This window comes from Lipotes vexillifer, unplaced genomic scaffold (assembly GCF_000442215.2).
Source record: "Lipotes vexillifer unplaced genomic scaffold, Lipotes_vexillifer_v1.1 scaffold1701, whole genome shotgun sequence".
Taxonomy (NCBI): Eukaryota; Metazoa; Chordata; class Mammalia; order Artiodactyla; family Lipotidae; genus Lipotes; species Lipotes vexillifer.
In genome coordinates, this window is record NW_006794217.1 from 268,491 (window position 1) to 281,221 (window position 12,731).

General features: G+C 53.1%; 1 protein-coding gene across 2 annotated transcripts in view; it reads right to left on the reverse strand.

The window, feature by feature from the left end:
• Positions 1–12,731, reverse strand: part of PRKAR1B (protein kinase cAMP-dependent type I regulatory subunit beta) — a 91,932-nt gene that overhangs the window by 11,596 nt on the left and 67,605 nt on the right. For both annotated transcript variants that reach the window (XM_007467067.1, XM_007467068.1), the window contains exon 9: positions 2,515–2,636. In XM_007467067.1, the coding sequence (XP_007467129.1) occupies positions 2,515–2,636 (122 nt within the window). The remainder of the gene's footprint in view (positions 1–2,514; positions 2,637–12,731) is intronic.

A 12,731-nucleotide genomic window follows, 5' to 3' on the forward strand; every position in this document is an offset into this window, starting at 1 on the left:
CTCCCTCCCACCCTCCCTATCCCACCCCTCTAGGTGGTCACAAAGCACCGAGCTGATCTCCCTGTGCTATGCGGCTGCTTCCCACTAGCTATCTGTTTTACATTTGGTAGTGTATATATGTCAATGCTATTCTCTCACTTTGTCACAGCTTACCCTTCCCCCTCCCCGTGTCCTCAAGTCCATTCTCTAGTAGGTCTGCGTCTGGGCAGGCGTATTCTTAACCACTGTGCCACCAGGGAAGTCCCCTGATTTTTAAATAGTGACAATTAATTCAATTTTTTTAAAAAAAAAAAAAACACGGTGCAAGCCAGTGCAAACCCCAACACCCCTTGTGTCCGACGGCAGGCTCAGCTGCATTTGGAGAGCGTGAGCAACTTTCTGCTGGAACGTCCTCCAGAAACCATGAGCCAGACACTGGTTATCTTCGCAGGAGGATCTGAGATAAAAAACACAGACCTCGGGCTTCCCTGGTGGCGCAGTGGTTGAGGGTCCGCCTGCCGATGCAGGGGACACGGGTTCGAGCCCTGGTCTGGGAGGATCCCACATGCCGCGGAGCAGCTGGGCCCGTGAGCCACAGCTACTGAGCCTGCGCATCTGGAGCTTGTGCTCCGCAACAAGAGAGGCCGCGACAGTGAGAGGCCCGCGCACCGCGATGAAGAGTGGCCCCCGCTTGCTGCAACTGGAGAAAGCCCTTGCACATAAACGAAGACCCAACACAGCCAAAAATTAATTAATTAATTAAAAAAAAAACAAAAAAAAAAACACAGACCTCGAGGGACCACAGTTCCCTCAAAGTCCTGAGAGTAAAGCCCCGGAAATGTTCTGAGTCAAGCTGTAACTTTCACCCCAGGGGCTCACTTCTGGGGGTAGCAGGCGTGAGCCTTTGGGATGACCTCTCTGAGGTCACGGCCGGGGCGGGAGCTGAAATGCAGGGTTTGCAGCCTCTCAGGTCTACGGAGGGGAGACCTGGCTGGCAGGAATCATAATTTGTTCTGTCTGTGGTTTTTTCCCCTTTCTTTCAAAAAAACATTGTTGAATGAGTCACCCAGCCCAGGACAGGAATGCTGCCTGTGGGTGGATCCCTCCGCAGGGCTCCTGCAGAGGCACCCCCAGCCCTGGGTCTCAGGTGGGAACCACGTCCATCATTCGGCTGCAACCCCAAGGGCCCTCCCGCCACAGGCTCAGTGCCGAGATGTGGACCGGTAGGTGACCAAGGTCCCGGTTCCCAAATGCACAGTGTAAAGCTCTGTGCTGGTGCCACCAGGACCCTCCTAAGGTGGTTCTCCTGCTGACCCCACAGCCTTCCAGATCGTTCCTGCGTGATCAGCAGGCAGGTGGCGGGAAGAACCACAGCCACGCCCTCCTAGGAGGGGCTGCTGCGGGAGCCCAGATAAAGTCCCCACGGAACTCGCGGGTCACAGGGCGGGACTTTGCTTGTGGACTGAGGCACAGAGGCGGCAGGCGCCAGCCAGCGGGACCGGGAGCATCCTCGCCGACAGCAGCAGCCTGGGGAGTCGCTTCTGTTGTTTTAAACCAAGAAAGTGGCTCCAAGTCCGGCGATGTCGGCCAAATGTCACCAGGGGTTGAGCCTTTGTCACTTCCTTTCTGTGCACCAACCCCAAGGCTGGCACCACTCTCTCTGGACGGCACAGTGACCCCCTCTGCGGCCGCGGCCGCGACCAGGGCGGGCTGTCAGACTCGAGCCGCCCCAGCCTCTGCCGCGAGGAAGGCTCCTGTTCTCGGACGGCAAACCGTGCAGCTGGAGCATGTGCTTTCCCCGGGCAGGCGACATAAATTCTTCCCGCCAAGAGGGCCAGGGAAGTAGGAAGTGAGCCAAACTCACATAGTTTTGGGTCTGTGTCATGGGGAGGGTCCCATGGCGAGGCGGCCCCGGGGACCATAGCCTAGGCGCAGCCGCAGGCGGGGGGGACACAGCGGTCACGCAGCTGCTCACCCCCATCAGTGACAGGCTGAGCATGGCGGCTTCAGATTACGGCCCAGAGCCAGCTGTCGCGGTGGTGGGGGATGGAGGAGGGAACAGTGACTCACGCGGGTCCAGGTGGAGAAATCCGGCACCAACCTTCCAAATTAAACTTTTAACTGGAGACCACTGATATTCACACGCAGTTGTAAGCAGCAGCAGAGAGAGATCCCACGTGCCCTCAACTCACACATCTCCCCCAAGAGGATGCACTCGTCACGCCGGGTTCCGGCTCAGGGCGCCCCCCACACCCCGGCCGCATCCCGATCCCCACGTTCACCTTCACACCTGGCGTGCACAGTACGTGCAATGTCTGCACGCGTGTGGGCTCGGGCACCCGACCCGCTTCCTCAGAGGAGAGCCCGCGGTCCTCAAGGGCGAGGATACCCGGTGGGAGGCCTGTCCGCACACAGGATGAAGGTGGGGGGGGGGGACGGAGCGCGGGGAGTCAGGGATGCTGGTCCCCAAGGGAGGGGCACGTGCGGGCTGGGCATCCCCCACTCCCAGGCGGCCCTCGCCCAAGCCAGACTCACCTCTGTGATGATGAGGAAGTCGTCCCCAGGCTCCCCCTGGACCACGACCTTCTCTCCGTCCTCAGACTGGACGGGCTCTAGTGCGTCAGCCACGGTCAGACGCTCCCACTTCTCCAGGGACTCTGCAGCAGGGGACACGGGGGCGTGGGGGTCACGGGGGCCAGGGAGGGTCGGGGGCTCAGCTTCCCACCCCAGACAATCTAAGAAAACACCCACATGGCCAGCCCCAGGGTGATGAGGCTTTGCTACATGACACGATGAACAAAACAGAGAGCAAATCTCTGTGCAGGAGGCCCAGGTATTTTCACAAGTGAGTTGGGCCCAGGGTGTACACGGCTCAGCAGGTGGACAGGGCTTCAGAACTGGGAGCGATTCTAACCTACATCACGGGTTTAACATAAATGACAGGCACTGGACGCTGAGTCCAAGTTAACTCAGGATGAGATGCCTTTGTTATCTTCAGAACAGAGCTGCCTATATTTTTGCAAACAGTATAATCGCAGCTCAACACTAGGGCTACTAAGGGGTTTAAATAATTCAGAGGCTGAAGCAATTCCCTGTTCATAAGCCACCATCCGGTGCCATTCAAAGAGCATACATACAACTGCATTTACGTGGATAGAGCTGTAGTAACCTTCCATTATTTTGGGTCAAAATATTTCATTCCAATGGCAAGTTTACTTTGATACTTGCAAATTCTGTATATCTTTCCACCCTTTCTCACTCCTTCCCTTCCCCGTCACTATCCACCCCTAGCCCCCAGGAAGGAAACAAATAATAGCATGCTCCTTTTATAAGAAATTAATGATTGCCTGATTAACTGTTTCTTTTTTGGCCAAAGAAACTTTTCTGGCCTACACTTATCAGCTGCACTATGTAGGTCAGCCGCTAAAAATACAGAGCAAAGCATTTATTTTAGATCTCAAGTAGGAGGGGGATTTCTCTGCTTGAAAACTCCTGCCAGGGCCACACGCTGAAAAGGACACGCTTCTGACCAACCCCGGGGCTGGAGCAGACTCTGGAGCCGCTGCCAGCACGCTGGCCCAGCAGCCTCCGTACCGGACGGGAGCTGCCCCGTGACCCAGACCCCGGGCACCCTCAGGAGGCCGGCATGGCGGCGAAGACGCAGGTGACTTTGCAGGGTCACGGTTGGTGCCAAGGTGGAAGCCGGTGCCGGTAAACGTGTGACTGCTGCTTGGTTTCCTTCCAGGGCAATGAGAGGCATTTGATTTTACAGCCTTGGGCTTAGGAAGTTCTCTTCCTCCTGTTTGAGCGGTGGGTTTTTCTATTGCATTTGAGACCTGGAACCCCAGTCCCGAGGTCGGAGAGTCAGAGCTTCCACCCTCAGCAGCGTAAATCCCAGGACAGAACTGCTGGAAGAGAGGGAGATCGGGGCGACTCCTTGGCCCCGATTTCTGAAGCGGAAGCTTTGGGGGCATTTTTACTGCGTTCAGATCCCTGGGTCCCAGGTGTGGACGGTCAGCTCAGGTGGGAAATCGGTGACTGGCCGGGTGGGGCCACTCCCAACGCTGCCCTTCTGGAGGGGGGTCTCAACGCTGCCAGGGAAAGTGGCGGACACCCCGCAGAAGAGACACAGAAGGCAGCCCTCAGTCGGCGGTGGCCAAGGGGCAGGCACACCCACCCGGAACGGACTGGCCTCGGGGCCGACGCTTTGGGAGAATGTGGACCCTCGGGCCCTGCCTCACGGCCGCTGCCGCCCAGCCCTGAGCCTGACCCTGGCTCCCCTCCCAGGAGACCCCCTTTTCCTGCCTGGAGGCCTGAAGCCTGCTTTTCCCCTTGAAATAGGGTCAGGGCAGGCCCCCTGAGCTGCCGCTGCTACCTCCCTGGAGCAGAGGGTCCGGGAGGGACGCGCCGGGTGGGCAGCCATCCTGCAGCAAGTGCATCTCCACGTCCGTCCCCCAGGCCTGCGCCGTGTCCTCTGCCGGGGGACCTGACCCCGCTGCTGCCCGGCTGCCCCCCACCTTCCCCCCACCCCCTCACACCACCCCCATGTCAGCAACTCCAAGCAGTCGTGTCCTTCTTTTTGTAATTTGGAAAAAAAATAATCAGAAAAGTAGAATGAACACCACAGCCAGCATCTGTCCTGAATGAAATTACAGGACTACTTGATCATGTCTGCTTCAGAGCTATTCCTTACAGACACATCACGTTAATGATAAAACCGAGTCCCTTTGTCTCAATTTGAGTTCTCTCTCCTTCCGCAGAGGCTGTGACTATTAAGGATTTGGTGGATATTTTTTTTTAAATCTTAAAGGGTTTGGTGAGCTTCCACCCCATAGGTGGTCTTACACCTTTACTGTAACATAGCTTCGTAAACCTGACCCAGCGTTGCCGAAATTGTGCAGAGACGCACCGTCATCTGCGCCATCTTCTGTGTCCGAGATCCATGTTGAAACGTGTTGACACGCGGAGACCTAGTCCATGCGCTTTACTGGAGTATAAACCTGCACCACACAAACACCCGGGCGCGAGGACCTTCCTGCAATGACAGATTTTAGGTTGTTTCTACTTTCTTGTCATTGTAGGAATTGCTGAAATGAACATCCATGTCCGTGTCTCTTTTTTTATTAACCATGTTTTTAATTGAAGTAAGTTGTGATAGTTTCAGGTGTACAGCAAGTTGATTCAGTTATATATATATATATATATATATATATATATATATATATACATGTTATATATATATATATATACACATTATATATATATATATATATATATACATATATATCCTTTTTCAGATTCTTTTCCCTTATAGGTTATTACGAGATACTAAATATAGTTCCCTGTGCTTTACAGTAGGGCCTTGCTGCTTATCTATTTTATATACAGTGGCGTGTATCTGCTAATCCCAAACTCCTAATTTATCCACCCCACCCCGTTTCCCCTTTGGTGACCATAAGTTTGTTTTCTATGTCTGTGAGTCTCTTTCTGTTTCGTAAGTAAGTTCATTTGCATCATTTTTCTTAGATTCCACACATAAGTGATACCATATGGTATTTTTCTTTCTGACTTACTTGCTTAGTAGGATAATCTCTAGGTCCATCCATGTTGCTGCAAATGGCATTATTTCATTCCTTTTTATGGCAGAGTAATATTCCACTGTATATATATACAGCACATCTTCTTTATCCATTCATCTGTCCAGGGACATTTAGGTTGTTTCCATGTCTTGGCTATAGTGAACAGTGCTGCTGTGAACACTGGGGTGCATGTATCTACTTGAATCATAGTTTTTTTCTGGATACGTGCCCAGGAGTGAGATTGCTGGATCAAATGGTATCTCTATTTTTAGTTTTTCGAGGAACCTCCATACCGTTCTCCATAGCGGCTGCACCAATTTACGTTCCCAACAACAGTGTAGGATTCCCTTTTCTCCACACCCTCTCCAGCATTTGTTATTTGTAGACTTTTTGATGACGGCCCTCCTGACCAGTGTGAGGTGGTACCTCATTGTAGTTCTGATTTGCATTTCTCTAATAATTAGCAATGTTGAGCATCTTTCCATGTGCCTGTTGGCCATCTGTATGTCTTCGTTGGAGAAATGTCTATTTAGGTCTTCTGTCCATTTTTTGAATGGGTTGTTTTTTTGATATTGAGCTGTATCAGCGGTCTGTATATTTTGGAAATTAAACCCTTGTCAGTAGTATCACTTCCAAATATTTTCTCCCAGTCTGTAGGTCGTCTTTCCGTTTTGTTTATGGTTTCCTTTGCTGTGCAGAAGCTTTTAAGTTTAATTAGGTCCCATTTGTTTATTCTTGTTTTTTATTTCCATTACTCCAGGAGGCAGAGCCAGAAAGATCTTGCTGTGACTTACGTCAGAGTGTCCTGCCTATGTTTTCCTCTAGGAGTTTTATCCTGTCCGGTCCTACATTTAGGTCGCTAGTCCATTTTGAGGGTTTGTGTGTGACGTTAGGGAGTGCTCTAGCTTCACACTTTCCCAGCATCACTGACTGAAGAGGCCGCCTTTTCTCCATTGTGTATTCTTGTCTCCTTGGCGTCTCTGCACCCACGAAAGTGCACCTGCTCCTTCTCCTTCTCACTCCAAAGGTTCTTAGAAAAGGAGGCTAAGCCTCACGCCCCACCTGCACCCAGAAGTCCAGCCTGCGGTTTTTAAGGCTGTGATGTTCCCGCAGGAACTCCTGCCGGACGGTTATTTCCCGCGGTTCCCAGGGCCTTAGCACTTAGACGTCACTCGCTCTCCCAAGCGGGTCCACTCCCTGTCCTTAAGGGGAGCTGCTAGACACACACTGATTCATATTCCAACTGATTAAAATGACATAACATTAAAATTCTCAAGTGTTCCACACGGATACGGAACACCTGCATTGCTGCCAAAAGTTCTACTGGGCAGGCTGGTCCAAAATGATACGTCGTTGTCGTGTATGTCAAAGCAACTTCAAAACGCTGAAAATCTTCTGCTGGAGAGAACCTGTTGACACTCCCGACGGTCAGTGGAAATGTGGCCAACGTGCCTCTCAGATCCCAGGACGAGAAAAGTGGGGGGCACACGAGAACCCCCATGGAGGAAAACCCAAACAGGTCAGGAAAGATGCTCGACACAGCTCCAAATGGACCAACATGGAGAGAAAGGCGTTGATGGTAGAGAGACGGACATGCGAAGCACGGATGGATGGAGGGCAGACACTGAGTGTGTGTGTGTGCGTGTGTGTGTGTGTGTGTGTTGGGGATTTAAATCAGGTCCATTTGGCCGAAGCCCACGGTTCCCCACTGTACTGTGTTGCCGAGAGTATCAGAGCCCAAAGCTACTTTTTTCTTTGACAAGACTGTGGAAGGAACACGAACTGCCTTTTCTACAGGGTAACTTGGAACTTAGACCCTTCCTCAGATTACATAAGTACGAGCCATAGGAAGGAAGCCCCTGGAGACCTGCCGTTTCCAGGTTGGGAATCGTTGGGGTGACAATGCAGGAGGAGCAGGAGCTCGAGCAGCCTGTGGGTGTCTCAGACCCCGAGGGTGTGGCATGGGGCCTGAGCTCTGAGAGGGGCTTCTGTTCCGAACCGACAAGCCCCGCTTCCAACGCTGGTGCCTTCTGTGGCTCAGCCCGTGGGTGGCCTCTTGACGCCTGTCTGCCCTGAGCGTGCAGAGTGGGAACCGGCGCGCGGTCTCTGCTGACCCAGCAGCACGTCTCTGGGAAGGCGACCAGCGAGCCACACCCCTGAGCTCTGGCCAGGACGGTGAGGGCCAGCGTGGCAGAGCCGGCTGTCCCGGCAGGGGCTGTGGCGGGCAGCCTGAGCAGTGGCCCTGCAGCTCCCAGACGTGCCAGGCCGTGAGGACGAAGGACGGGCAGGGCCCCACTCAGAAGTGCAGCGGCAGCTCCAGGACGTCCACCACAGCACAGCCGTCCCTGCCCGGAGCCCAGGGCCTGGGGCGGTTATGGGCCCACACCAGGCGCTGGACACGCGGGACAGGCAGGAACACACAGGAGAGAAGGGATAGCAAATCTTAACCCCGGGCTATACTTGGTAGTATCACTTTTCTTCATTCTTTACAGAAGGTCTAAATTTTCCACCATGATCCTGTGTTACTTTTATTTCAGAAAAATACTTCAGAAATGAGTAATCAAAAAGCCAAGCCCGAGGTAAGATGAACAGGGAAAATAAGATTTTAGTTGACACTCACAAGGCTAGGATCTTCTAAAGCAACTACACACCCAGCCCAGCCCCCAATCAACTTTTGTTGTGGTTGTGGTGATGCAGTGCCCGAAGTTTCACTGATCCAATCAATTAAAATAATAAGTTTGACAACATGAAAATTAAGATAGGAAGGTCTGAAATGCTCTTTAAGGTTTGCTGGAAATCTTCACTCCGGCTCAGGGTCCAGATAAGGATGGGTAAACAAGCTTGCCGGGTGAAACTGAAGATTTTAGATTTGAGGCATTGATGGGTTCATAATGTTGATGACACTGTCAGGAAAAACAAACAAACAATAAGAAGAAACTAAGTAAGTGAGCCTGCCTGGATGACACGTCTGTTTTCTGCACCAGGTACGTATGAGACCAGCTGGGCAGTCGACTCGTCGTGGGCTTCCAGCTCCACCATCAACCGAGCCGGAACTTGGAACTGAGCCAGACCTCAGGGAGGTCCACCAGTCAGGGAGGAGATAAGAGAGCCGAGCTGCCGACAGCACAGCTGTGTCCGCCAAATTCACGTTGAAACCCTAGTCCCCCAGGTGATCACGGTCAGGAGGTGGGGACGGGGTCCTGAGGGTGGCGCCTCGTGGTGGGATGGGGGCCTGTAAGAAGGGACGTGCAGCTTGCTTCTTCCTCCCCTATCCATCACATGAGGGCACAGCGAGAAGGCGGCTGTCTGCAAGCCAGGAACAGACCTCTCACCAGATGAGATCTGCAGCACCTGCACCCTGACCTTGGACTTCCAGCCTCCAGAACGATGAGAAACGTCTGCTGTTTAAGCCGCCCAGTCCATGGTATTCTGTTACGGAAGCCCAGAGGGACTAAGACAGATGGCTCAGCCAAATTAAGATCACGTGGAGAGGGTTTAATAGCGGGACCACTTAAAAGGGTGTGTGGAGGACGCAAGGAACCGCTGGGGCTCCGCGGGAGGTCCCGGTTAGCGTCCAAGGCCCCAGAAGATGGAGACGCTGGGGGGCCGGGGGCCTGCAGCCCCAGGACAGGGCCAACTGGGAGGGGGGTCCGAGGAAGAAAGCCCAGACACCCCTGCTCCTTCTCAGTGCCTGCTGGGCTCCCACTGCCAGTGGGCCAGGGCCACTAGCCAGGGAGCTGCCAGGACACCAGACCAGCCTGTGGCTCGAGCAGGATGGGGAGAGCAGACAGCACCCCTGGAAAGACAGAGACCACCAGGCCACGTCCCGCCAGCAAAGTGACCAGCCTGCTCTGGGCCCCTCTGCTGAACTCTGTTTCTTGCATAAAAATCTAAATATTGGGCTACGTTACCCTTAACACCGACAGTTTCGCCTGACAGCACTCTCAGCCTAAGTCCTTATTTAGCTCTGATGAATGACGGTCTCTTCATTTCTGTTTATGAATGTTCCTTCCCTTGTTACATTTCCTAGTTTCACCTGGACCTCATAAATTTAATTTGTTGTTTCAACTTCTAGCGGCAGAACAGCTTTTCAAAATGCTGAAAAGCCATCATTTTAGAGCTGGTGAGAGAAAATAATTGGTTTTGCTCATAATTTATTTCTTCTAGCTTTGGAAGCAAAACTCTGGCTTTCCAAGAGCTACAATGAGTAAAAACACCAGGGAATTTCATATTCCCCCTGGGGCGATGGAGAATGTCTGTTTTGAACAGAGACTAAACACCACAGTGCAGGCAGTTCTGGATCAGTGTCAATTTTTTAGGGAGCCCCATTAAGTTGCTTTCTTTTCATGCTTCACAAAGCACACGGCCAGGACTGTGAACCGCATCTCATTTTGAAACTGTTTTTAAGGGTCTTCTTTGGTTTACGAAGTAAAAGATGGGCGCAATTATAAACATTGATTTTCAGTGGTTTCCCACCTAGCCACTCATCGTTCCTGTGCTGAAGTCGTCCTGTGGAATCCCACTAATGGACACCTCGCATCTGTGTCTGACTGTCCTGTGTGTTCCGCACCGATTAGGGCATGACTTCGAGTTCCCGGAGGACAAGAGCAACGTGCCATGCTCGTGATGCGCAGGTCTCCAGGGGTCCAGCACGGCTCACGCATATTTGCTGCAATTAATAGATGTGATCGATTCCATAAGCTCTGCAGTGCTCCCTGGAATCCCATAGGTGGATCTCGCCGTTCCCTTAGCAGGTAAGACAAGAGCAGGCCCTCTGCTGCTCTGGACTTTCCGGATATGCCTGTGTCCACTGCATGGTTCAAAAGGAGGACACCAGGCAGAAAGGCCAGGCTGGGCCTGGGAAGAATGGCTGCTGGCATTTGTGAACACTGACCATGTGTGGGCACTGAGTCCAGTGCTTTACCTCATCATCTCATAATTCAAACAATTACATGAATGTCTACTCAATTCAGCACTGAGTAGAGTACTCAATGGGCATTCTACTCCCATTTTAGAGGTGAGCAAACAGAGGGGGCGGCAGGCCGGGTGCCCTGCATCCTTAGGTCTCACTCCCAAACCTAGGCCCACCCCTGCAGGCCAGTCTTTCCAAACCCAGTGGGGTGATCACCCTTTTTTTCCCCAAAGCTCTGCAGGGAACTAAATTGCAGATTCAGAAATGTCGCAAGGAAAATAATGCTCTTGGCTGTTAGCTGTAATTCTCCATAGTTAGACACTGCAAAGATCTGCACTGGTAACGAGTTAGTAAACGGCACAGTTTCCCATGAACTATTTCTCCGAACTGCATCTAAAAATATGACTATGAATTCAAATGAGCCTGAGAATTTTTCGAAATTTATACTCAAATGCACTAAAGTGTGGACTTAACTATCTTATTCACATTTTCAGTGCTTTTAGCCACAACTAATAGTAATATTGCTTGTGCGCATTTAACTAACATAGATTTACCCCCCAAACTGGCAAGGGGGTTGCTTTAAACACCCTGGGGGGTGCTCCTTTAAAAGCAAGTGTTTTGGGCTTCCCTGGTGGCGCAGTGGTTAAGAATCCGCCTGCCAGTGCAGGGGGCACGGGTGCAAGCCCTGGTCCGGGAAGATCCCACGTGCCGCGGAGCACCTAAGCCCGTGCGTCACAACTACTGAGCCCACGTGCCACAACTACTGAAGCCCGCGCACCTAGAGCCCGTCCTCCGCAGCAAGAGAAGCCACCGCAATGAGAAGCCCGCGCACCGCAACGAAGAGTAGCCCCCGCTCGCCGCAACTAGAGAAAGCCCGCACGCAGCAACGAAGACGCAATGCAGCCAAAAATAAATATTTTTAAAGTGTATGGGTTAAGAAAAAAAGTCCTATTTCATTCTCATACACTAATTACTCAAAGGCTCTAAAAACAAAACCAAATACAAAAGCAAGCGTTTAATTTCCACAGAGATGTACGTGTGAGCAGCTCAGCGCCACACGTGGGAGCCCTGAGCCTGGCTGACCCGCTCCCGTCTCCCCGCGGCCTCAGTGCAGACTCCCGGGTGAGTCTACAGAGCTCGCCCTGACTGAGGACCCACGAGTGCACTCAGCTCCAACCTCTGGGGCAGGGAAGAGAAGGCATCTCCCAGGGCCGCCCCCTGAAGGGGGCGGGGCACAGCCGTGCTGTGTGACTGGAGAGAACGGCGCCTCCGGTGCCGGCGCCGGGTCAGGGCAGCGCCTTCTCCATCTGGGCGGGGTCCCTCTGTCTGCACCATCTGTGCCTGCACCTGCAGTGCCCACACCTGCAGTGCCTGCCGCTGGGCCACAGGCTGGGGTAAATCTGACGGAGCCTCTGGTGTGGCAGGGCCGCAGCCTGCGTGTAGCTGTGCCCATGTCCACATCTCCACGCTGGCCCTTCACACTGCGGCGTCCACTTCAGCGTCACCTGCTGTCTCCCTGCAGAGGGCCTCAGACTCCTAAGTCACTGACATCACCCTCAAACAGAAGACTCGGCCTGGAGCTCAGGCTACCAGCCAAGTGTCCCCGGGACTGCGAAGGCACCTGGCTCCCTGCCTGAGTCTACAACACAAGGCACATCCGCAGGTGGGGCCTCGTGGGTGAGGAGCTGGCTGCACGCCCCCTCCATCATCCGGGGAACAGGGCTTGCGAGCGCTGGGATTTCTAAGGAGGGCGCCCCTCCCCCCCACGCCTGAGGAGGGCTGGCAAGTGCAGGGCTCGGCGACATCTGGCACAGCGCCCTCCCTTCTCCAGGATGGAGGCAGCACAGACCCTGGGACTTCGGGGCAGTGACGTGGTGGCCCCAGGCCTCCCTGTGCACCCTGGGGGTGCCCAAACACCTACCCACCACTGGTGCCTCTTCCACCCTTAAAATCTCACGAGTTTTTCCTTCCATTCAGATCAACCAAACAAGTATCACGTGCCCGCATCTATCTACAGGGTTACACCTTCAGTTATGGCCATCTGACATCTAGTGATAATGTGTCACATTTATCAAGTATTTCCCTTTTCTTTGGCTGCATTGGGTCTTCGTTGCTGCACACGGGCTTTCTCTAGTTGCGGCGAGCAGGGGCTACTCGTCGTTGCAGTGTGCGGGCTTCTTATTGCGGTGGCTTCTCTTGTCACGCAAGGCACACGGGCTTCAGTAGTTGTGGCTCGTGGGCTCTAGAGCACAGGTTCAGTA